General features: G+C 34.9%; 1 protein-coding gene across 2 annotated transcripts in view; it reads right to left on the reverse strand.

Annotated features, from left to right (window-relative positions):
- KHDRBS2 (KH RNA binding domain containing, signal transduction associated 2) overlaps positions 1–26879 on the reverse strand; it is a 590557-nt gene that overhangs the window by 30269 nt on the left and 533409 nt on the right. For both annotated transcript variants that reach the window (XM_042985303.1, XM_042985304.1), the window contains one exon: positions 13296–13378. In XM_042985303.1, coding sequence (XP_042841237.1) covers positions 13296–13378 — 83 coding nt within the window. The remainder of the gene's footprint in view (positions 1–13295; positions 13379–26879) is intronic.

The following is a 26879-nucleotide window of genomic DNA, read 5'->3' on the forward strand; positions in this document are numbered from 1 at the left end:
GTAGTTCAAAATCAACAATACAAGGACTCAACAACAAGGTGAAATGTCACAGAGATAAATGTACACTTCTGCGTTTAGGTTAAAAAAAATCAATTGCAAAGATGCAGGCTGGTGTGAGAACTGGCTTGACAGAAGTTCATTTAGGAAGAACCTAGGTTTTCAGTTGAAAACAAATTCAATAAAACCCAATGATATGACAATGGTCAGATGATGTTGAAGTGCTTTAAAATAAGAAGCATTATTATACAGGATGTAATCATGTCACTGCTTTGCACCAGGCAATTCTCCTCTGATGTAACGTATTGAGATCACTGTGCCGCACCTCAGAATGGATACTTGGACAACTGGAGTCACTGGACTCCATACTTGGAGTCAACCGGAGACAACAGTTGAGGAAAACCATTCTATGTGAGTACTGACCTTGGATAGTACATGTTACTGGTACAATAATGTAGCTTAACAAACAATTACAAAACATTAATATCATGCACTAAGAGATAATTGTTTAGGTCGTGTGTTTTTGTTTGGCTAGAGGTTTCCCAGAGGCTGGGATCACTGGGGGCTCTGTTTCAAGCTTGGATAGAACTGGGATTGGACTCCTTGAGGTGCAGACTCCCCATTTCATTCTGGAACCAAGACTAAGGGCCTAATAGCTATCTAGAGAAGTTATTCTGGCAACAGCAAGAGAGCAAGTGGGAAATGCATAGTCCTCTTAATGTGCAGGCTCAGATGTGACATTATTCCATTAGTCAAAGAAAGATACAGGATAATGAGGAGGCAAACACTCTGTCTCTTTTATGAGAGACACTGAAAAATCACAGAGCAAAGGGTGTGAACTTAGGGAGGGTGCGGAATCTTAGCCAAGAATGCATTCTATCACATTCTGGATATTGATAGAGGGACATTATCTTCATAAAGGCTGGTATGTGGACCAAAATGATTTATTATGTGTAGCTTCACAAGCTGATTACTGGTCAATATATATAAATGGAGATTACAGGGGAGAAGATATTACTTCAGTTTAAGAGTTTCCTAATAAGCTGAAGTGTGAGCACTATGGTATTAGTACAAAGTACCCAGTCTTTGGAATTGTACACAAATCAGTTTGAACCTTGTCTAGGCCTGGGCAAGGTAAACATTGGAAACCTAGTTTCTTTGTGATCTGAGGATTAAGCTGTCTACCTGTGATAATGTTATGAAATATTCAGTATAGGCCTCTGCATATAGCAGCAGCTCTGTATTATTTTAGAAATGGTCAAGTGTTTCCTGACTAGCCCTTCACACTCCTCTCTTGCTTTTTTCACACATCTATAATTTGGTCTTACTGAATATTATATAATACTAATTCACAATTACTTATAGCACTTGAATTCTAAATCCGAAAACTCTGAACTCCCAATTTTTCTTCAACTGAATGTCGAAATCATTAGGCAACAAAATTCTTATCTAAAATGATTAGCTATTTATAGCTATTTATGTCCTGCCTACTATAGTCACTCATTTGTTTCAATACAATGAGATGAATATATATTTTTGGCCCAGATGCAACATATAATTTATGTGTTGTATTACCTTTATAAAATATAATTAGTTCTGAATATGAAACATCTAGTCCACAGTATTGTAACTATGGAATAGTTACATATACCTGTACTTACATATACCATATAGTTCACTGTTCTCCTTCTAGCCCCTAGAAAATAGCTCTTTATAAACAGCTTTAATGAAACAGTAAAATAAGGTGTTGAGATTATTATAAAGGGGAATCTAATTATGGGGAATTACTAATGTATGTATCTTATTTTGGCTCTATTCCACATGCATCTGAGATAAATTGTTTCCTTTTCTGAGGTTCTCCAGGGATCTAAAGTGTCCTGTATGTTTTTTTTTTTTCTCTCCCCTACTCTACAGTTTCAAGATCACAAAGTCCATATTTTTCATCTTGACCGTGGGTGTTTCAAGAAAAATACCTCCCTTCTCTCATTACCAGTGTTCAAGTGCAATAAAGTAAGACCGTTTTGTTGTTGTTGTTGTTGTTTGTTTGGTTTTTGTTTTTTTGGTTAATTTAAGTGCAAACTGATTGAAAAACAAAAGACAGCAATGAAAGCACAGGAAGATCATTTAGAAAAAGGATGGAATAGCAACTAATAGAGAACTTGCTGAGCTCAAATGACCAAATCAGGCTGACGCAAAAAAAGGATGATCATAACCGTCACCAAAGATGAATTTGGTTTTGCCAACTGTTAGATATGATAACAACCTCAAACTCTATCCAAAAATCATTCTTTTTGTACATCTGAGTGCTATATCTAGGCTTTCCTGTTCCTTTACTATCATTTCAGCTAAATGCTCTACCATTCTTGAGTATCTTAGGTCACCTGAAGGACATGTAGTTCTTTAGTAATTAATTATATTCTCATATCTTTGTCTTTGTACATACCTTTGTCTGGCTAAATTTTATTTACCCAGTTAAATCACAGCTTGGCATCAGTTCTTTTTAAGAAAACTTCTGGGGGCGTTTGGGGGACTCGGTTGGTTGAGCGTCCAACTCTTGATTTCGGCTCAGATCATGATCCCAGGGTCATGGGATTGAGCCCCACATCTGGCTCCACACAGAGCACGGAGCCTGCTTAAGATTCTCTCTCTCCCTCTTCCCCTCTCCCCCACTTGCATACGCTCTCTCTCTCTCTCCCTCCCTCCCTCAAAAAAATAAAAAAAAAAAGAAGCTTCTGGTACTTTCTTGTAACTGTCTACTTGATGGCTTCCTATGTTCTCTCATATCCTCTGGCACCTCTTTCTAGCATAAGTACTTATCACATGCTACATGTTTATTTGCATGTCTGTCTTCTTCACTAATGGTCTCCAAAGAGTCTACTCCTGGACTTTAGGACATCCTTCATGGACGATATAGTGCCCTCAAATAGCCATTTAAAAAAAAAATTATGTTTATTTATTTTTGAAAGAGAGAGAGAGACAGAGACAGAGAGAGACAGAGTGTGAGCAGTAGAAGGGCAGAGAGAGAGGGGGAGACACAGAATCTGAAGCAGGCTCTAGGCTCTAAGCTATCAGCACAGAGCCTGATGTGGGGCTCAAACCCACAGACTGTGAGATCATGACCTGAGCTGAAATCAGTTGCTCAACCGACTGAGCCACCTAGGTGCCCCCAAATAACCATTTTGAAGGACTCTTTTATTACTGTGCCCTTGGAAGCATTTTCTGGATACTGACTTCTCTATCTTGCTTATTTTGTGTAGAACAGAATTTAGAAAACAATGACCTGGCTACCCACAGTTATATTTGCTTTAGTCTCTATAGTGTTTAACTTTCAAAAATTAGTTGCCAACATTTAAAACATCAGGGCATTGCATTGAAAAACTGATGTGGCAAGTTCCATTTTCCAAAAATGGACACAACATCATTTTCTATCCTTGAACCATTCCCATTCCCCAGTGACTGGTGAGGTCTCATATCCTTTCTCTTGAATCTGGATGGACTTGACAGAATGACGCTAAGTCATAAAAGACAATGCAGCTTCTGTTCTGTTCTGTGGAGTACTCAAATCTGGTGCTTTAAGCTGCCATGCTGTGAGGAAGCTAAGCAATGTGGAATACTACATGAGCATTCTAAGCAGTGGTCCCAGTTTAGGTATCAGCTGATATCCAGCATCAGCTGCCAGACAGATGAGAGAAGAATCTCCAGATGATTCCATATCCCAGCCATTGAGTTATCCTTACCTTTTGAGCCTTCTTGCTGAGAGGCTCCAGATGTAGGGGAGAAGAAACAGGACACCCTGCTGTGCCTTGTTAGAATTCCTGATATACAAAATCCTCAATTATAAGAGAGCATGGTAAAGGTGGTTATTTTATACCACTTGGCTTTTGGATGGTTTGTTATGCAGCAACAGTAACTGGAAAACAGGATTTCATGGGCAAAAACATCTAACACCCCTGTACCCTTTACTCTACATGAACTATATGGCCATGATATCCTAAACTTGAACAGAAGATAGTTGCCTTCAACAGAGCATGCACTTTCCAGTTTGCCAGTCTCCACCACTCCTTATTGTTGCACCTTGACAATTATATACACTTGTGAGTATTTGTGACCCCTAAATATGTTGATAACTACCTGTTAAATATGTTTTTATTTTTTAAAAAATGTTTATTTCTGGGGGAGAGAGAGAGAGAGAGAGAGAGAGAGCAAGTGGGGGAGGGGCAGGGAGAGAGGGGAACAGAGAACCCAAAGTGGGCTTTGTGCTGATAGCAGCAAGACCCATGTGAGGCTTGAACTCATGAATGATGAGATCATGATCTGAGCCAAAGTTGGATGTTTAACCAACTGAGCCACCCAGGCGCCCCTAAATATGTTTTTTTTTCTTTTGGTGGAGCTAAGTATCTTTAATTACTATTGAAGTCAGAATTTCATCTTAGGCTCTTTAACTGGCCTTAATACTAGACTTTGCAACACATCAGGTTCTTCAAGAGTCTACGATGATCTAACAGCTCCCTTTTCCAAAGCTCTGACTGCAGATGGTTTGCCTAATACTTTCCTGTTTCTAGTTGAGGCGTGTTTCCAGTTATAAAGTAATCTGCTGAGAAGAAATGACTGACATGCTGACATATCCTCATCTCAGTAAATGATTAAACAGGTTTCAGTTACTAACTGGGACACTTCCTTAAGTTTTCTTGGGAGACTCATCATTCAAATGACTAGGGAAAATAGTTTTGTAGCTTTTCTTATTAAAGTCTTGCAAAAGATATATTATTGCATATTTAAAATTTTTTTTGATGCTTATTCATGTTTGTAGGAGACAGTGACAGAGAGGGGCAGAGTGCAAGAGGGGGAGGGTCATGGAGAGGAGACACAGAATCTGAAGCAGGCTTCAGGCTCTGAGCTGTCAGCACAGAGCCCAACGCGGGGCTCGAACTCACAGACTGTGAGATTGTGACCTGAGCCTAAGTCGGACGCTCAACCAACTGAGCCACCCAGGTGCCCTTTATTGCCCTTTATATTTTAAATACAAATTGACTATTTAGGGAAGTAGTTATCAAAATTAATCTTATAGTAATAAAAAATCAACAAATGCAATAAATGGATAATTTGTGAAAACACATTCTTCCTTAAAATCAACAGCAAGTATCCTAGATGCCTAAAATAAGTATTCCATATGAGGACAAAAAAAATAGTGTGTATCAAGAGCTGGATTCTCACTTTGTTGAAGTAAATCCAAGCAGTAGCCAATCCACTGTTCATGCATGCAGAGGTCTGCAGATGGCATGAAAATACAACTAACTTGTAGAATAACTGGGAAAATATCTCAAATCCAATAACCTTTTGTAAATTCAATCTCATCATTGACTATAGTTTGAAACATAGGAGAATTGAATTACAAAATGAGGGTGAGTCATTTTATAGTGAATAGTACCACTTAAATGAATAGGAAAAGCTGTTATATACTTAATATGATAACTTTTATTAAATTACTGGATGACTGCAGTGACTTACACTTAAATTTTCATTAGAAGGGCTTCCATAGACTCTTAGTATCAAATACAGGGATCGCATTAAATTTATAGCCTAAACACATGGTTTTTCTTGCTTGAAATTATCCTTTTGTCAGAACCTTTTGAAAAGCATGCAAATGACTTACTACATTTTTATTATATTAAATGCATATTCTCTGTGGCTTGTTCAGGTAATAACAAAATCTGTTGACTCAATGAATTGATTTAGTATTTTCAGACACTATTAGTCTTTATGTATAAGGCGTCTGGAGCTAGAAGATGTGATTTTGAATCCAACATTTACTACCTGAATGAACTTGGGAAAATCACTTGACATTTTTAAGCTTCAGTTCTTTCTGCCTCAAATGTTACTGCAAGGATTAAATGACACAAATTGGCCTAAACAATTAACACAACGGCTAGGCCAAAAGTAATGTTAGTTATTATGAATCATTAGTTTCAAGTAGTCTCTGAACAACACAGCACTGGTTCCCATTGTGTGGGCTCTGACCCTTGAGGAGCCAAGAAATTATGCGAAGGAGTCCAAGAACCCATTGGTTCACCAAATGTACATTTGTACGGTCACTGTGTATTCTGACTTTTTTTAAGTATGTAGATGCTTTCTCATTAATAAAATATGAATTCATTTAAAAGCATTACTGTTTCCATAATGATTCAAGTCATTATTTACATCTTCAAGCAACTGACATTAATATGTACAATTATTAGTTGTTGAGTGTATGATACAATTTTCGTATGCTGTGCTGGCTCTCTTCCCTTTGCCTACCCACTTCCATTCTTCTCTCCAGCTTGCTCTGTACTCTGGGGATGACTAACAGCAACTCCATATACTAGATTTCTTGTCTTCTGCCTCCTAATGTATTCAACCAATAAGACCAAGAGTAGGAGACTGGAAGGAGGGAGGAAAGTGAGGTCAGGGCGTTAACTCCCTGAACTTTTCTCTTTGTGGGATGACCAGAGCTACCATTCTGAATCAGAAGTCTGAGTTCCTGTCAGGAGGCCTCTCCAAATAGTATTCTCTGTTTCCTCTCAAAACAAATTTTGGTGACAAACACCTTGCCCCAAGGATACTAGTGCCAGGGCATCGTATTGTCTCTTGTGGTTTCCCTATACTCTGCTTGTGAAAATAGTTCTCTCATTAAACTTTTCTCAAATTATCCTAATTTAAGAGTAATTTCCCCCCCTACTGTGTGGACCCTGACCAATACAGGTATTCAAAAAAGGGTCTTCATTCTAGAAAACTTTGAGAACTTAAATATTAGAAAGAGATGTATATTTGCTCTCCTAGCACAGTCACTTGGAATTTACAGAAAATAAGATCCTTTTCCTAGTGAATTCCTCACCTGATTCATGAATTAAGGAAAGCAAAGTCTTCCATTTTGATATTTTGCCTATTATACAAATCTGAAGTTAAAGATTTACAAAGGAAAAAAGACAGTCTCTGCAGCAAATGGTGTTGGGAAAACTGGACAGTGGCATGCAGAAGAATGAACTTGGACCACTTTCTTACACCATACACAAAAATAAATTCAACATGGATGAAAGACAGGAAATGTAAGACAGGAAACCATCAAAATCCTAGTGAAGAAAACTGTAGCAACCTCTTTGACCTTGGCTGACGGCAACTGGCTAAAAGGCAACTGACAGAATGGGCAAAGATATTGGCAAATGACATATAGGATAAAGGGTTAGTATCCCAAATCTATGAAGAACTTATCAAACTGAACACCCAAAAAACAAAGAATCCAGTGAAGAAATGGGCAGAAGATGCAAATAGACACTTTTCCAAAGAAGACATCCAGATGGCTAACAGACGCACGAAAAGATACTCAACATCACTCACCATCAGGGAAATACAAATCAAAACCACAATGAGATACTACCTCACACCTGTCAGAATGGCTAACATTAACAACTCAGGCAATAACAGATGTTGGCGAGGATGCAGAGAAAGAGGATCTCTTTTGCATTGCTGGTGGGAATGCAAACTGGTGCAGCCACTCTGGAAAACAGTATGGAGGTTCCTCAAAAAATTAAAAATAGAACTACCCTATGACCCAGCAATTGCACTACTAGGTATTTATCCAAGGGACACAGGTATGCTGTTTTGAAGGGACACATGTACCCCAATGTTTATAGCAGCACTATCAACAATAGCTAAAATATGGAAAGAGCCCAAATGTCCATCGATGGATGAATGGATACAGAAGATGTGTTGTGTATATATACAATGCAATACTACTCAGCAATCGAAAAGAATGAAATCTTGACATTTGCAACAATGTGGATGGAACTAAAGCGTATTATACTAAGCAAAAGTGAATCAGAGAAAGACAATTTGATTTCACTCATGTGGAATTTAAGAAACAAAACAGATGAACATAGGGGAAGGGAAGGGAAAATAAAATAAGATAAAAACAGAGAGGGGGGCAAGCCATAAGAGACTCTTAAATACAGAGAACAAACTGAGGGTTGCTGGAGAGGAAGTGGGTGGGGGGATGGGCTACATGGGTGATGTACATTAAAGAGGGCACTTGTTGGGATGAGCACTGGGTGTTGTGTGTAAGTGATGAATTACTAAATTCTACTCCTGAAACCAATACTACACTATATGTTAACTAAATTGAATTTAACTTAAAAAAATAGAATAAAGGGAAATATTCCAATTAGGGTTTAAGAACCTGTAAAGAAAATATATAGTTCCGTCCCAGGTGCAAAGGGTAGATGTAATATTCAAGGAAAACGAACTATATTGCTATCACTACAGAAGGACTTATAAATACTAAACCAAAACAAATAAACAATTTTTTTAATTCAGAATTAAATGTAGAAATGAAACAATAAAAAAAGAGCTCAACTATCTTAAAAAAAAAGATTTACACTGGAAAATTATAGTTTCTTAACATTTCACACCCAAATTAAATTGCCCTTAGAATCCATGATCAAAATTGGTCTTTTGATTTTCATTTGCAATATTACTATTTGAGCTTAAGTGCATGCCAATAAATTTTTTTTCCTACATCTATGGCTTTGGTTTGGTATAGATTCTTGCTGAAAATTTGGGCATTGAGAAAAGTCAATTGGTTGGTAAAACCTTATGAATTTACATAATTTCAGAAGATTGATCTCTGAAAACGTTAATGACTTTGAGGAGTACATAAAAAATGGGGCTTGAGAACATGGACAGAATTTAATATTTAGTCCAATTAAAGTTGTTAATCACAGGATGTAACTTGTCTTAATCCAAAGACTTCAATAATTGAGTTCCCCTGGAAACTGCAATACTAATACTGCAAGTTGATGCTTGCATAATAAACTCATCAATCCATATTTTTTTAAGTTTTTATTCTCATAGACACAGAGCAAGAGAAAAAGATGGTCCAAGACCCGTGATATCATCGTCCTCTTTACCAGTTCTTAATATGTCATTTATGTTGAGCTGCCTCCTAAGGAATCTTCAGAGAAGTCCCTTTTCTGATCCATTTGAAAATTTCCAGAACTAACGACACCTTACAAGACAACTGGGGATTAATTAAAGTTGTTATAGCTTCTGAACTCCAGGTGAACCTTTCTAGTGTGTTACCTTGTGAACTTCCCTTAGACTCTCTATTGAAGATGATATAATTACTCCATTTAGGTACCTGCCAGATTCTACTCTATAATTTCTACAAATTCTGTATTCACCTGTGCCGACTAGTCATTTAAAGACCACTTTCTGTAAAGATTTTTATTTTTTATATCAATTCTGCTAAGTCACACATAATTCGCTATTTTGCTTTCAGATTCTAAATTGGAATTTCTTCTAATTTTGGCCATGACAGTGCCAAAATAATATTCACATTGTTTATAAATGATGGAGATGTTTTATGCTCATATATTTCTCTTTAGTCAACTTTAGAAACTTTCTCCATTTCCCTCCATAAATCCAAATCATAATTTTAAAAGTCCAATTAAAGAGCCACCACTTTAAAGAGAAATAGTTCTATACTGATTCTTATAAAAAGAAACTTTCTCTCACTTATAAGTTCTAATACTTGGTTACTCTATAGTTGTTTCACTTATAATATAGTTATTTTAATATATACACAGCTCACAAATGACTCTTCAAACAAATTGTTAGGGGCAAATATTAAAATATAATTAAAAATTTCAAAAAATAAGTGTTGTCACTGCATGGCGAGTATACTCTCTGACACATATAATCATTTAATAAGTTCTTATCTAACTAAACTGCTAATATTACCTTCTGCTGGCATAGTTGGATTGATAATAATCTAAATATAGGAATTTAATAGAGTATGTCATGAATTTTCTCAGTGTTTATCCATTTCAATTACAAATTGGTACTATATTTAAAAATTCTTCACAGAGTTTTCTGAAATGACATTGTTAATTTCATTCATTCATTAATGCATTCATTTATTTTTTGTTCATTTATTAAATCTCTACTGAGAACCTCTAGTGTGCCAGATACTCTACCAATATCGAGGATATGTTTTGACCAAAATAGATATTTTATAATTATTGTATCATAGAATATTAGTATCATTTTAATTAAGTTCATGACCTGTTTTCTTTATCACTTCTGGTTAAACACTAAGATATCTCAGAAATATATAAATATTTTGTCAATAAATGTATTACATAGAATCTTGCATGTTGTATTCTCCTTTGAGGGGAGAGGCTCTATTTTTTTAAGTTTATTTCTATATTTTGAGATAGAGAGATAGGGACAGAGAGAAAAAGGGAGGGAGAGAATCCCAAGTAGGCTCCGTGCTGAGAGTGTGGAGCTTGATGTGGGGCTTAAACCCACAAGCCATATGATTACGACCTGAGCCGAAACCAAGACACTTAAGTGATGGGGTCACCCAGGCACCCCAAGAGGCTCTTATTTTGTATCTTCACAGTGTAGGTAGGCATTAGGTCTGACATTCATGTATTCAACAATCATCTATTCAATAATACCCTATGAAAGACTCAACACTAGATACTGTGAGGGACATGAAGGTATGAGACAAAGATTCTAGGAAAGTAGTAAAAGTGATGAGTAAAATGTAAGACAGAGAGAGAAAGTGCCATAGAGAAATAAATGTATGGTGCTGATAAAGCAAAACCAGGCTATTCCCAAATAAAGGATTAAGAAAAACATTTTTGGAAGAGTTGGCTTTGAGCAGCGCCCATGAGGATGGGATGAATTTAGCCATAGGAAGTGGAATAGATAGGAAAGGGAAAAAAAGAAGATAGCAGAAGTGCATAGAAAATATATTTTTACATATAAATTATACTTCATTAAGAGAAATTTTTTTCTGAAATTATTCTATTACTTTTTATGCATACTTAGTTCAATTCTTCTAACATTCACTTTTTAAGTGTTCAAAAATAAGTTATTCTAATCCCCAAATTTTCTTCTTCCTTGTGTCTTAGGGTCAGTTAAGCCCATTTAAGTCTCACCAGAGAAAGATGCAGAAAGTCTCTTGCTTTCAGAAAATTATTTCAAAATCTCTATCAGCTGAATGTAGCTCTATAGAGCTAAATCAAGAAATTATTTTACTCTGTTCTAGTTGTGTTTTTAGTGAGTGGTAATTATTTTTTCTACTAAATCATTTCTGAAACAAGCTATAGAACTTTATTACCACCATTTTTATGCACTAATATACAAGAATGAGCTAATAATTTGACTGAAAATATTAGCAGATGCTATATAAATATACAGCCAGTTTGCATACAATATTCAGTGTCTGTAACATGATGCAAAACTTTCCCCCATCCTAAATAATTGTGCTGTGTTTCAATATGCAATTGGGACAATTAAGATATCACCCATAATATAAACCCTTAGCTCATGATAGCCCTTGTATTTCACATACTTTGAATTAACCAATTACTCAAAATTGAAGATGGTCATTTCTATAATGATATGTTATGCTTAGCTTTAAAAGTATCAGTTCACACTCATCTTTTTCCTAATTGCCCACAATATTCTAAGTAGAATTTCCCTTCATGCCTTTCACTATGTTGTCCTTCAGACCATACAAAATGCACCTTATGCAGTACATGTAGATTTCCTCCACTCCATAATGACCTTAAAGTTGTTTCTTTCTTTGTCACCCCCCCTCCAAATATTACTTAATGAAGCATCCAGATCTCTGTGAGTCCCAGTAAAGTTTATCAATAAATGGACAATGCTATGATTTTGCAACAATTAATTTATTGGTTTCCATCAATTATAGGTAGTGAAGAATTACTTAACTGTCATATGGACTCCTCCTACTTTCCCATGATAATTGTAACTTTTTTTTTCAGAAAAATATTTAGAAGATTGATTTTTCTAAGAATGAATTTGTTAATGCCAATTTTTTTTACATAATTGAAAAAAAAAAGTAAAACAGAAACGACCTATATGTCCTTCAACCCATGAATGAAGTAACTATAGCACATCCTAACAATAAAGCACTACATAGTAATGAAAAGGAAGAGAAATTTGATACACATAAAAACATAAAATAAATATCAAGTACATCATGCTAAGTAAAGAAGCCAGACTCAAAGCCTACATATTGTATCACTTCTACTTAAGTGACATTCTAGAGAAGTCAAAAGTGTAATGGCAAAAAACTGATTGTGGTTTCCAGGGCCTAGGAAAAGTTGGCTGTACAGAGCCATAAAAAAACATTTGGGGATGACTAAATTGCCCTATAACTTAAGTTTGATGTTGGTCACTTGATAGTTTGCATTTGCCAAACTCATACAAACTCTGTACCCTAAATGGGCAAAGTTTAATGTATGTAAATACTACCTCAAAAAAATGACTTTAAAGAAGTAAAAATTCATTGATATTTCAAATTTAATCAATCTAAAGAGATATAGTCAATAATGATTTAAAGATCCATCAAAATAGGAAAGAAATTATTCATTCCATAAGATGTTTTACAAATTTTCCCTTTTCAGAGCACTAAAAGCATTCCTGTATCTTTTGTTTTACAAATAAAAATTACAGGGGTGACTGGTGGCTCAGCTGGTTAAACATCTGACTCTTGATTTCAAAGTTCATGTAAGCTCAGTTCATGATCTTACAGTTCTTGAGATCAAGCCCCACATCTGGCTCTGCTTTAATTGCACAGAGCCTGCTTGGGATTCTCTCTCTCCCTCTGTCTCTCTGCCCCTCCCCTGCTGGCATGCATGCTCTCTCTCCTTCAAATAAATACATAAGTATTTTTTAAAAATTGCATTTAGGAGGAAAAAGCTCCATTGAGCAAGTGCTTTGTGTTTCATTGTTGTGTTAATTATGAATTTACTAAAATAATTTCTCAAACAGTATTTTGTTACATAAAAGTTATTTAATGAGTTTAGTGGTTATGATAATCACCTAGTCTTAAAATAGCACACTACTATTATTTTTAAAATTTTTTTGAGAGACAGAGAGGACGCACACATGCAAATGAGTTGGGGAGGAGCAGACAGAGGGAGAGGGAGAATCCCTAGCAGGCTCGATCTCAGAAACCCTGAGATCATATCTGGAGCTTAAATCAAGAGTCCGTCGCTGAACTGACTGAGCCACCAAGGCTTCCCAACACACTACCATTATTAACAATTGCTAGATTATTTTCTTTTACCTCAGTCTAGTAAGCAATTTAGTAATTTAGAGAGACGATGGAGAAAAACCACTGCTAGAAACTCTCACATAATATAACTGGTACTCTGATACAAGAAACAAAATAGCAGGATTAGAAATAATCCTGACAAGGATGCTTTAGACAGCAAATGCCTTACCTTTGCGTTTGGGTGGCATAGCTGTTATCATAAGTCTCATAGGTCTGGTCATCATATTCACCCCCGTAGCCATCATCATACCCCTGAGGCAGAAAATGGTAGAGAGACCTATTAGCAATCAACTTGATTAACTTTGGTCTGTTTTTGCTTAATGAGATTTTATATAATGTGACCTTAATTTAGTTTTTATGTTTGCTTAGTTACTCTGCATCAGATTTTACTAGATGAACAATTTTTTCATACCCTTGAATAATATTTCATGGATCAGAATAATGTCTAATAATTAAATTCAGCACATCATTGAAGTAGCAATACCTACTCTAGGATTTATCCAGAATTTTGATCAGTACTACTGAAGAAAATATAAAGAATGAAAAATAAATTTTCTTTTGAAAATATTATAGGTAGATAGTGTGCTAACATAATGCTAGTTTTATTTTTTACAGCCCCACCGGGAGTTTTTTTTTCTTACCCTATAAAAACGGGATCCTTAAATTGTGATCAACTTGCAGTGAGAAAATGATAGTCATCATTGCAAAACAAACAAAAAGAATAAAGGGAGGGGGAAGAAAAAGGAACGAAGATGGAAAAGGAAGGGAAGAAAGGAAGATGAGAAGGAAGAGAAGGAAGAAAGAAAGCGATGGAAGGAGAGAGGGAGGACAGAGGGAAGGAAGGAAGGGAAGAGAAAAAAAAAGAAAGACCATTTATTTTGCTGTGCATTCTATACTTTTTAAGTCTCATAAACAAAATGATGTTGGTGGTGAGTCTTATTATCTAACTAAAATGGTATCAAAGCTAAGGCAGACTTGTCATTGCAGAATGTGAAAGCAAGCTAGCAGTTATCCGATCACTTAGTGAGAGATTTAGTTTTATTTCCCTTTGTAGTCACTGACTTTATTCGAAACCCTAGCCATCCACCTGGACTATTCCCTACTTCTGAAAAAACCTCTAGTTTTTCTGCTTCTGGACCTTTGCTGGTGTGTCTCTTTCCCTGGAATGCATTTCCAACCCATCCCACAAGTTCATAACTTCATTTCAGTCTGGAGGATTATAAATCTCTCTATTGTGTTCAGAAACTTAAAAAATGTGTGGATATGAAAGTTTCTACTTCAATCTTGACTAAGATCATTGATCCCATTTAATCTGAAAACTAATAATTTTCATGAATTTAAGAAAGTTTTAAAAATATTATGACTTCTCCATCTGGTTTACCGTTTATATAATGCTATTATTTATAAATGGGGTTTTCGGAGTCTGACTTCAATTTCTTTTATTTTTCCACTTATGGTTTCCATCTCATCATATTTTTGCTCTGCAGTATGCAATAGTTTCTCCATTAGATCTTTGAATATTCTAATTAGATTCATATTGAATTAAAAAATTAAATATTTGGAAGTTAATTTTAACGTATAAGATTATTTAAAAATAATACTAAAGGGTTTATGGCCAAAAAACAGCACTTCCTTGTCCCTCTCTAACCCCTGGTTCTCTTTAAGGTTTTTTCATCTATTATTTTAGTATTAATTTTTGTGTTATTAAGTAATATGGTTAAATTAACATTCCTTGATTTATGAATTTTGATTATTTCCTATTGGCTAGCCCTTCAGGTTGTAAAGGATTTAGTGCTGTTATAGACTCTTCCCCATATTTTCCCTACACATTAACATAGTTTTCATCATAACTTTTGTTAGTCAATATCTACATTATCATTAAATAACAATAAATATTATTCACTAAGATTCCAAATAGATTAACACACTTATTTTTTTATTCTCACATACTTTTTGTTTTTCCTAATGTTAATAATTCCTCATTCATTTTATTATTTTCTTGATTTTCTATATAATTCAAATTACTTGTTTTTAATTTTCCCAACAGTTCTATCAAACTAGCAATCATATTTTAAAATATTCAACAATACCAGATAATCTATCATTTTGTTTTGTGTTACCTGGAGAGTCTCTCTCACAGGGCCAACTTATTGCACTTTGGTCTGGACTGAGAGCAGAGTGGTTTTCCTAAGGACCACCCCCCCACCCCACCACCACTGTTTGTATATGAAATCTTTTACCAAATTCTATTTTCACTAGTTCTCTTTTCTTCCTGAAATATCTCTTTCAGTAACTTTTACTAAGTGGTATATTGGAAAGTGATACTTATTCTTTCTCTCTCTTTCTCTCTATCCATTCTGGATATCTGATATCTCATCCCTAAATACTTCAGCTTGGATCTCCTGAGTATAAGGATATTCTCCTACATAAATACAATGGTATTACTCCCACCAAAAACACTCCTAATAATCCCCAAATATCATTTACTGTGTAGTCCATAGTCAAAATTCTGCTATCGTCAAAAACATCTTTTACAGCTACCTTTTAAAAATCAGAATCCAATCAAGATTTGTGAATTGCATTTGGTTATTATGTCTGCTTAGTATTTTTAGAACTAATGTAGTCCTCCAGGTTTTTTGTTAAGTTTTTATTTAAATTCCAGTTAGTTAACATACAGTGTAATATTAGTTTCAGGTGTACAATATAGTGAATCAATACTTCCATACAACACCCAGTGCTCATTACAAGTACCCTCCTTAATCCTCGTCACCTAATTTACACATCTACCCCCCCACCCCAACCTCAGGGGTGAATTAACAGTCTGTTTGTTTCTTGGTTTGCCTACCTCTCTTTGTTTTCTCCCTGGTTTGCCTCCCTCTCTTCCCCCCCCCCCTTTGCTGGTTTGTTTTGTTTCTTAAATTCAACATATGAGTGAAATCATAGTATTTGTCTTTCTCTGACTTATTTCACTTAGCAAAATCCTCTGTAGCTCCATCCATGTCATTGCAAATGGCAGGATTTCATCCTTTTTTATGGCTGAGTAATATCCCCCCCTCTCTCTATATAGATTATAGATTATATATATATATATATAATATATATATTATATATATATATATCTGTTATATATATATAATATATATATCTGTTATATATATATTATATATATAATATATATGTTATGTATATTATATATATATATATGTTATATATATATGTGTATATATATATATATATATATACACACACACACACACCATTATATATATATCTGTTATTTATCCATTCATCAGTTGATGGAACTTAGGCTGATTCCATAATGGTACATAATGGCTGTACACAATGGTGTTATAAATATCAGGCTGAATGTATCCCTTCTAATTAGTATTTTTGTATCCTTTGATAAATACCTAGTACTGTGATTGCTGGATCATAGGGTTGTTTTCTATTCTTAACTTTTTGAGGAACCTCTATACTGTTCTCCAGAGTGGTTGTACCAGTTTGCATTCCCACCAACAGTGTAAGAGAGTTCTCCTTTCCTGCATCCTTGCCAACACCTGTTGTTTCCTGTGTTGTTAATTTTAGCCATTCTGACAGGTGTGAGGTGATATTCATGGTGATTTTGATTTGTACTTCCTGACAATGAGTGATGTTGAGCATCTTTTCATGTGTCTGTTAGCTGTCTGGAGGTCTTCCTTGGAAAAATGTCTATTCATGTCTTCTGCCCATTTCTGCCTATTTATTTTATGGGGGTTAAGTTTGAGAAGTTCTTTATAGAGTTTGGATACTAACCCTTTATCTGATAGGTCATTTGCAAATACCTTCTCCCATTCTGTAGGTTGCCTTTTAGTTTTGTTGATTGTTTCCTTCACTGTGCAAGAAGCTTTTGATCTTGATGTAAACCCAATAGGTTATTTTTGCTTTTTTTCCCATGCTTTAGGAGACATATCTAAGAAAGAAGTTGCTATGGCCAGTGTCAAAGAGGTTACTGCCTGTGCTCTCCTCTAGGATTTTAACTAGACTTCCTAATGTCTCACATTTAGATCTTTAATCCATTTTGAAGTTATTTTTGTGTATGATATAAGGAAGTGGTGCTGCCTTCCAGTTTTCACACCATTTGTTGAAGAGACTGTCTTTTTCCTGTGGGATAGTCTTTTCTGCTTGGTTGCAGATTAATTGGTCATATGGTTGTGAGTTCATTTCTGGGTTTTCTGTTCTGTCCTACTTTATCAATGTGTGTGTTTTTATGCCAGTACCATACTGTTTTGATCACTACAGAAGTCCAGAATTGTGATGCCTCCAGCTTTGCTCTTCTATGTCAAGATTGCTTTGGGTATTCGGCGTCTTTTGTGGTTTCATACAAATTTTAGGATTGTTTCTTCTAGCACTGTGAAAGATGCTGTAAAGTTGCAGGATACCAAATTGACATACAGAAACCAGTTGCATTTCTGTGCACCGATGATGATGAAGCAGCAGAAAGAAATTAAGGAATCAGTTCCATTTACAATTGCACAAAAAACCAATACTATACCTAGGAACAAATCTAACCAAAGAGGTGAAAGACTTGTATTCTGAAAACTATAAAACACTGATGAAATAAATTGAACATGACACAAAGAAATGGCAAGTCATTCCATGTTCATGTGTTGGAAGACCAAATATTGTTCAAATGTCTATACTACCCAAAGCAATCTACACATTTAATGCAATCCCTATCAAACTACTCCAGGCTTTTATTGGTTTCCATTACACTGCCTTTTTGAGTTGTCTAGACCAATTGTTTGTAGACTGTCTCACATTCTGAACTTGTTTGATTATTCTCATAATTACATTTTGCTTCAGTATTTTGGAAAGGATACTACATATGTGATATTGTTGGCATACTGGACATTTATCTGGTTATAGATTTTTAAATTCTAATCCCACACTGGATCAGGTAACTGAGTGTAGAAGTTTAGACTGAAAAATGATTTTCAATCAGAATTTTTGAGAGTTTTGATTCAGTGTTTTCATCACTACATATTGGTGCTGAGAATTCCTGCTACTTGTATGTGACCTAGTTTTATTTTATTTCATTTCACTTTTTTTCTTTCCTTTATGGATGCTTTTACAAAGTTTACCTCTAGCATTCTGAAATTTTATAATGCTGTGCCTGTATGTGTGTATCTCTTTTCATTCAGTATGCTGGGTACTCAATGAGCTCTTTCAATTCTGGGAGCTTATATTCTCCAGTTCTGGCAAATACCATTGTACTTTTGTTCTCTCTTTCTAGTACTCTTACTAGTGAGATATTGGATCTTCTGCATTGGTGCTTTAATTTTACCTTTGTGTCTTATGTAATATCTCTTATTCTTTTTTTTTTTTTTTTTACTTAATACGAGAATTCTATAAATTAATCTTCCAACCATCCTATAAAATATATAGTTTTGTTTACACAGCCATACCCCACCAACACACATGCATGTATACACACACATTAACAACCATTAGAGTGTGGACATGAGGTTCCTGTGTTCTCAGGTGACGTTTAGGCATCCTTATTCTCAATTCAAGGCTTCATCTCCCCTTGGGTGGAGCAACAGTTAACATCATAGCTGGGATTTCCCATAGCTGCAACAGATAATTGAGCTTTCTGTCTTGGGGATCATGAGGTCAGTAACTAGGGGATTAATTGAATTTGCCACAGGTGTTTCAGGGACTGCACCATCTTTTCAAGCATCCATGCTATTGTTCTCCATCAAGATTATAAAAATATGGCTTCATTCACCCTCCTTTGTTACTCAGGACTCATGAGCTCTGACTTCCATGAGGAACAAGCAAACAAGCGAGTTTTGTTTTGTTTAGTTCCATTTTGTTGTTGTGTTTGTGTCCCAAACTAGAAGAGCCAAGGAGGGGGAAAGTACATGTCTTCAGAGTTTCTAACCCCTAAACTTCTTCTGCTTTTCTTGTTTCTATCTGTTGAAATGCTACTGATGTCTAAAAGTTATTATATGATCTTTGGGAAAATTTTCCTGCTTCTTTCAAGCTTATGGTAACGCTCTATTCTCTGAATTCTATTTTTTATGTTTATTTATTTATTTTGAGAGAGAGAGAGACAGAGAGGAGGGACAGAGAGAGACACAGAATCCAAAGCAGACTTCAGGCTCTGAACTGTCAACACAGAGCCAACGCGGGGCCTGAACCCACAAACCGTGAAATCTTGACCTAAGCTGAAGTTGGACGCATAACCGAGCCACCCAGAGGCCTGTATTCTCTGAATTCTAATAGCCTGTTGTTTTTATCTCATCTGTACTTAGGATATATCATATGTACAGTACTAAATATATACTGTATATTTATTTTTACAATTTTATTTTATTTTTTTTAGAATTGAAGCTCCTGAAAAGCATGGATTCTATCATAATTTAATCACTTTTTTAGATACCTTATCGTGCTTAGCATAGTTTATTCCATAGAGTATTTGCTCAATAAATATGTATTGAACTGTTAAATTAGCACAAAGGAGAGTATTCTCATACAGAGTAGATACGGATTGACTCAAATCTATCACCACTAAAAGAGAAATATTTTAAATGATTACACAGTAGTATTATCTCTGTTTATGAAGAATAGCTTTACCATTTAGTTTGTGGAAGACTAATACATTTTCCCTCCTCACTTACACTTTTCTTTATTTTTTTAAGTCTTACACAGAAAATCCATAGAATATATAGAGATCTTTCCTGGCAACCCACAATTTCATAAAATATATGGTACAGTAGTCCCCAAATAATTCTCCTTACTGTAAAAGAGAAAGTAAATGTGGATACTTGTATATAGTCTATTTTTGTTTTCTAACACTTGATATAAGTATTTATGTAATTTTCTTAGGACAAGTAAAATTATGGATCATGCTGGTAATGTTCTGAGATAAATCAGTAAAACAGACATGCACCCTAAAAAGTCAGTTGGTATCCGCAAGAGATTCAAATTAAATATGAATATTCAACTAAGAAATCAAAAACATTTTTCCCATTTTTGCCCTACTGTTTCTGCTGTTTCCTTTGAAGAAATTGCTATCTTATGTCTCAGCCTATTCACACATTTCTACTAAAAAATTAAGACTCTTGCAGATGCTACTTAAGTTATCAGGGTGTCAGAGTAGCATTTCCTACATTTCCTACTGGTGTCCCAGTAAAAGCAAAAACACTTCCTGAAATTAAAAGTTTTAACTTTGGGGGCACCTGGGTAGCTCAGTCAACTGACTGAGCATGACTTCAGCTCAGGTCATGATCTCACGGTTGGTTCATGAGTTTGAGCCCCACATCAGGCTCTGTGCTGACAGATCAGAGCCTGGAACCTGCTTTGGATTCTGTGTCTCCTCCTCTCTCTTCCCTCCCCTGCTCATGCTCATGCTCTCTCTCAAAAAATAAATAAACATTAAAAAAGGTTTTAACTTTATTTTCTTTATCTCTCACAAAAAACCAAAATGCCCAAAGAAAAAAGATTCATTTTTTTCTGGAACATGGTCATGAAGAATATCTCTTCTATCTTGAATTCCTTCCTATTTGTGAAATTATAAGTTCTTTAGTTTTCTGTTCTTTGAACCAAATAAAAGCAGATCCTTAGAAAATGCAGTCTTGACTGTTTTCCAGATCCTCACCATGTCCTCTACTATTTGCTTAAGTTACAATGTGAAGTGTAGCCTGACAGGAAGGCCTGAGTGCTATGAGGAGATGATGATTTCTTCATAGTTTCTTATGAATTATAGGTCTCATTATACATACACTCTATGAGTACTGGCTAAAGCAGCATACAGGACAGATGTGTATTACTATAAATACATAGCTGTACAAAGCCAGCCCTTTTCAAATTTGCTTTGAAAAATATACTTCTCTGCCTTATTATGTTACTAATTTTTCAATTTGATTTGAACACTCCATCTTGAACTATGATTTCTGCACCAATTTTGGGTTTTCAAATCTAAATAGTATTAGCTCTCTATATAAGCTTAAAATAATAGTAATTCACCAGACTTTGTATCAGCTACTGAATTTATTATCCAGGCAATAAAGATAGAAAAACAAGACCTAATTCCTGTCTTTGAGAGCTCTCAGCCTGTGGTGTTCTGATAAATGATTACCAAATGGCTCTTCAAAAAATTGCATGTATGTGTTTATGTGTGTGGTGTGTGTGTGTATGTACATAATTTCACTGTAAATTTTACTGACATAAGCACACATTTTACAAATAAAAATCAAATTTATAAATATGTATAAATTACATTTATACTCTAAGATTATATATTTTATATTAAAATTTATAGCACAGAACTTATAGATAAAATATATAATTTAAGTTTTATACACATACAACTTCAGTGTGACATGCTATCTCTTGTAAAATAAGTTTTATAATTCTGCTATTGCAGTGATACCACAATAAATCACAACATAGATAAAACGTGATTACTTCTTTTTTCAAGATACTCTATGAACATTAATTAGCATAAATACAAAGAAAATACACCTGGGAACATCCTAATAAAACTGCTGAAAATTGAAATTTTAAAAGCACCAGGAAAAACTGGTACATTATCCCTAGAGTGCAACAAATAGAGACAAAGCAGAATTTTTCAACAGAAATGATGGAAGGGAGAAGACATTGGAATGGTGTCTCCTACATGTTACTGTCTTATTCAGCAAGTAAGACTCCTCTATATCCATGAACATTATAATTCTGACATAAATGTCATTTGAAATTTTCATTAATGTTGGCAAGTAAAATGAAAGGAAAACCTCAACTATGTATGTCAGAACTTTACTTATTTGTCAGTTATGTGAGCAGCTCTGTTCTAAATTGGACCATGGTTTTCATATACTAGAAGAACATTTCCTCAATTTTGTGTTTTGGTCACAATGTAAAGGCTATAGGCATAACAAATTTTAGTTTATTTTTTTAAGTTTTTTTTTTTTTTTTTCCGAGAGAGATTGTGTGCACACATACATACACACTTGCACGCACATGCTGAAGAGGGGCAGAGAAAGAGGGAGAGAGAATCCCAATCAGGCTCTGTGCTGTTAGCACTGAGTCTGACTTATGGCTTGAACTCAAGAACTGTGAGACCATGACCTGAATTGAAATCAAGAGTCCAATTTGACAATAAATTTCATATGTTGAAAAAAAAAAAAAGAAAAAGAAATCAAGAGTCAGAAGCTTAACCCAACTGAGCCACCCAGGCATCCACCATAACACAATTTTAAGTTAAATCTGTATTATTCATTTTTTCTCCATAGTTTCTTAAATCCAAATAATCAACATAATAAAAGATCAAGTCCTGGCTTTTAGGATTTACTGGTACTACGGTATAAATACTTATGAGTGATGTCAAGCTATCAGCATGAAAAACAACAAATTTGGGAAGAGATAAACAGTAATACACTATTATATATTATTTCCACCATACAAAAACAACAGACATAAATAATCTAGAGCATAGATTGTAACAAAGTAATCACATATTGATGAAAATATTAACTATCTCTGTTTTTAATAATTTTTTTAATGTTTCTTTATTTTTTGAGACAGAGAGAGAGAGAGCATGAGCAGAGGAGGGGCAGAGAGAGAGGGAGACACAGAATCAGAATCAGGCTCCAGGCTCCAAGCTTTCAGCACAGAGCCCAATGCAGGGCTGGAACCCACGAACTGTGAGATCATGACCTGAGCCAAAGTTGTACGCTTAACCAACTGAGCCACCCAGGCACCCCTAATTTAATTTTTAATAATAGCTCTGCTTAACAACCAATTCACAAAGTCCCTAAAAATTTTACAAAGGGTCTTGTGAGCTGGCACAAGTCAGTTGTAGCATGCCACTGCTCGTGGCCTACTTTAGGAGACCAACAAATGTATAAAAAAAATTGAAATTTTTGAAATGGAAAAGTGTTTAATAGAGTATGTAATGAGTGCTATGGAACTACAATGGAAGGAATGAAAGAATTTCTCAGGAAAGGTATTTGAGATGGTTATTTGTGGATAAATAAATTATTCCTAGGTGGACCAGCAAGTAGTATGAGAGCATTCCAGTTTCCAAGAACCTCAGGCGTGAATGCATGACACCATAAAAGAAAGTACTGTTTGGTGAACTGCTAGTAGTTGGATCTAACTAAAGCAGAAAATATCTATGAAATGGTAGGCAAGTCTGGTTAAAGAAATAGAAGGAGTAAAGTTTGAAATACTTCCTATGATATGGTAAGGAGTTTATTTGTATCCTGTAGAGAAGGAAGCCATGGAAAGGTTTCAAGCAGTGGAATGACAAAATATACATCTGCATTTTGTAACTTACTTTTTTGACTCTTAAAAATGCCAAGTCTTTTGGGACTAGGCTCCATTTTACCCCTCTATTTTCTTGAATATGTTAATCATAGTTACTGAAAATCCCCTGGATGACAACTCCAACATTTGAATCATCAGTGCCTTTATTTTTTCCTCTTGGTTTGTATTGAATTGATACTGTTTTTAACAAGGTCTTGTAATCTTTCAGTGAACTCTCCTCAATACTGTGTACGGAAACTTGAGAAAGCTTTGGCTGACGGTATTTCCTTCCAAAGGTGATTAAATGTTCCTCTGGTAGGCAGTTAGAAAAGCTGCAGATGACCTTGATGTCATGAGAGTTGGTTTCAGGTAGGTGGACCTAGGGGGTTTAGGCTTAGGTAGTCTGGACTACAAATAGAGCTCTGGAAGTCATCAACAGATAGATGACCATTGAAATAACAACCACCAGAGTATCTACTGAGATGAAAAGCTTAGGCTACTTCATGTTCTACATGAACAGGGTGTTATAAGCCCCACTCCTCTCTTTAATTGGTCTTCATGTCACTAGGAAATGAAGGCAAAACACCCAGTATAATAAATATAATCATGTTTTCTACAAGAAGAACCCACACTAAAAAGAAGATCAGTCTTGATTTAATAGAAAGATGTTATTTGTTGAAAATCCTGTTGTAAAAGATGCCCACGCCGATGTGTTTTCTTAACATTGACCTGTACCTATGAGAATCTCTGGCTGTCCCTGTGTGCACATTACTGCCCCCACAGACACCAAACCAAAACATTTTGACAATAAGGGAAACATAAATAGATTATATATTGAGTTTCCTCTATATATAGAGATTTTTCTAATCAGCACTCATTTATGGAATTTCTGAAGATTTCTTATAACTCAAAAAGGGACTCATCATTCAAAAATAGTTGAGACCATCTCAGAACATAGTTTAGGCATGCATAAATTTGTTTCCAAAATATTAAATTCTGTTACTGACAGTGTGGTTAATGATTATTGTAATGAATTTACTTATCTGGAAATTAAGTTGGATCATATGAAATTGCCATGTTTGTAGGTCAAAAATGTCAAATATTGGCAATTTTCTATAGTTCAACCTAATACTAATATAGAAACTATAAAAACAAACATTTTTTATCAAATAAAGAGAAGCAAAAATGTCTTATGATGCTAGTAAATTATTGTGATTTCCAGAAGAAAATCATTTGGAAATTTAAATGATATGAAATGTCATCTTCACTCTGTTATATACCCCCACTTTCTTTGAAGACTTTTAAATTTAACAAGCATTAGTGACAGATTTAGCATTTGCTATTATTCTCATTTCAGATTTTATTTTCTGTAAAAGGTCAGTGGATATTAAAAGAAAATAAAAGGAAATAACATTGAATTTTCTAATACAATTGAGAGAAAAAGAGAATAAAGACAAGCATGCAATCAAGAACCAATAAATATGTTAGAATTAAGTAATTTAATTATTAGGGTCAAGATCATAATTTTGTCACCAAACAATAAAATACTAGGCACAGAAGCAATTTGCAAATGCTGCCCTTTAATGTTATTGAATATAATTAACAGGTCAGATAGGAACTTGACATTTAACTTTCTTTATGAAGTGTGGTTAATTCTTATATGTTCCTTCTTTAACTTAGTGAGTTAAATCATAAAATGCATAGAATGTCCACTTCATATATGATCTTTTGTTACTATAATAACACTTCTTTATAATTATACAAATTAAAAAAACATATCATGAAATATTATTAAAACAAAAACTAAACACAGAATCCCAATGTCTTAATAGGTAGTATTCCCACAGGATGTAATGATCAATGCTTATGACAAGTATCTCCTAAATTATGGATTATTTATAATTTCTCATGTTTCTTTTCTTAAAAGTTTTATTTTTATGTGAATATCTCCCTACTGCTTTTTTTTTTTTTTTAAATCATGCATTTCCTGTTTGGTGCTGTATAGATGGATTTCTTACAATACAGAAAGGATTTTAATAGTATCTTCCATTTCTTTTTTCCCACTGAAAGAATGGCTGCCTATTAGAGATTGCTGGTTGGTTTGGAGCAGCATGGCAATGGATACCCCCCAACGTGTAGCTTTTGTTACTGATGCAGTAGGTCAGCTCACTCACTCACCGTGGGAAGTCATTATCTCTTCAAAACCATCCTACAGCATAAGGGTCCACATAATCGGTGGGGAGTCACCACACCTAACAGTCTAGTTCTGCAGTGAGACAAAACCTTGAATTTTTGGAAAGTTTTCTATGGAAATCAGTGAATAAGTCCCTAATAAGAGCTACTCTATAATACCTTCATTTCCTATGTAGATTGTGGCTATTAATCAGTTTTCCATATATATGTACACTCAGTATGAAGGTTAGAAATTGCATGTATCTGAAATCTTTGGAAATTAAAAGCTCCCAAAGATCTGTAAGACCATCTCTGACAGCTATATGCACATGCATATCTACACTACAAAATTAATCTCTGGGGAGGCTAATTCTGATTTAGATAAGCCCAGTAAAATCAAATAACAAACTTCAGTAGGTACATCTGGAGGTTATGTACATTTCAAGATAAAATTGATAATATCACATTCACGTGAACAGCATTTGGATTTGTATACAACCAGCATGTATGAGAAGACCCTTAAGTACCAGTACATGAAGTGCTTATACACACAGAACTTCCTTAAAAACCTACATCAACCCTATAAAGTATGTTCTGTACCTTTACACATCCATTTTACAGATTAGGAAACAAGTAATTTCATGAGGTCACAGCCCATCAGCAAATGGCCCGGCTAGAATTCAAACCTAGTCTGACACTGTCTAGTGCTTAATGTCTATTTATTTTACTAAAAGCCTAATATCGTTAATGGAAAAATATAATTCTCATGACTATTTTAAAATCATTATGAGTATGCAAGTTTTAAATAATAATGAAAATATAGTTTGAGGTTTTAGCAGTTAAAAACATATGGGGAGGGGAGCCTGGCTGGCTCAGTCAGTAGACATGTGACTCTTGATCTCGGGGTTTTGAGTTAGAGGCCCACACTGGGTGTAGACATTACTTAAAAATAAAATCTTTCAAAAAAAAAACACATGAGGAAATAATTTCAAAACATGCTGGGTTGATAATTTTTTATTATATATTTTAAAAACAGTGTTATATCTTTAAATGTCAATAACCCTGCAGGGTTTGAGATTTTGATCTACTTTTAAGTTAATAAGCTAACCTATTACTGTTTCATGGATGCTGGCAGAAAACATGAGGCAACTAGGGACTTCATTACTCACAGTAGAGTAATAGCCAGAGCTTCATATTGGATTGTGCCTGTAATTCATGCGTCCCACCACCCAGGGGGGCAGTGCAGGTGGAGCCAAGCTGGATTCTTGACAGTCATTGGGCTGCATTACAG

This window comes from Panthera tigris, chromosome B2 (genome assembly GCF_018350195.1).
Source record: "Panthera tigris isolate Pti1 chromosome B2, P.tigris_Pti1_mat1.1, whole genome shotgun sequence".
NCBI lineage: Eukaryota > Metazoa > Chordata > Mammalia > Carnivora > Felidae > Panthera > Panthera tigris.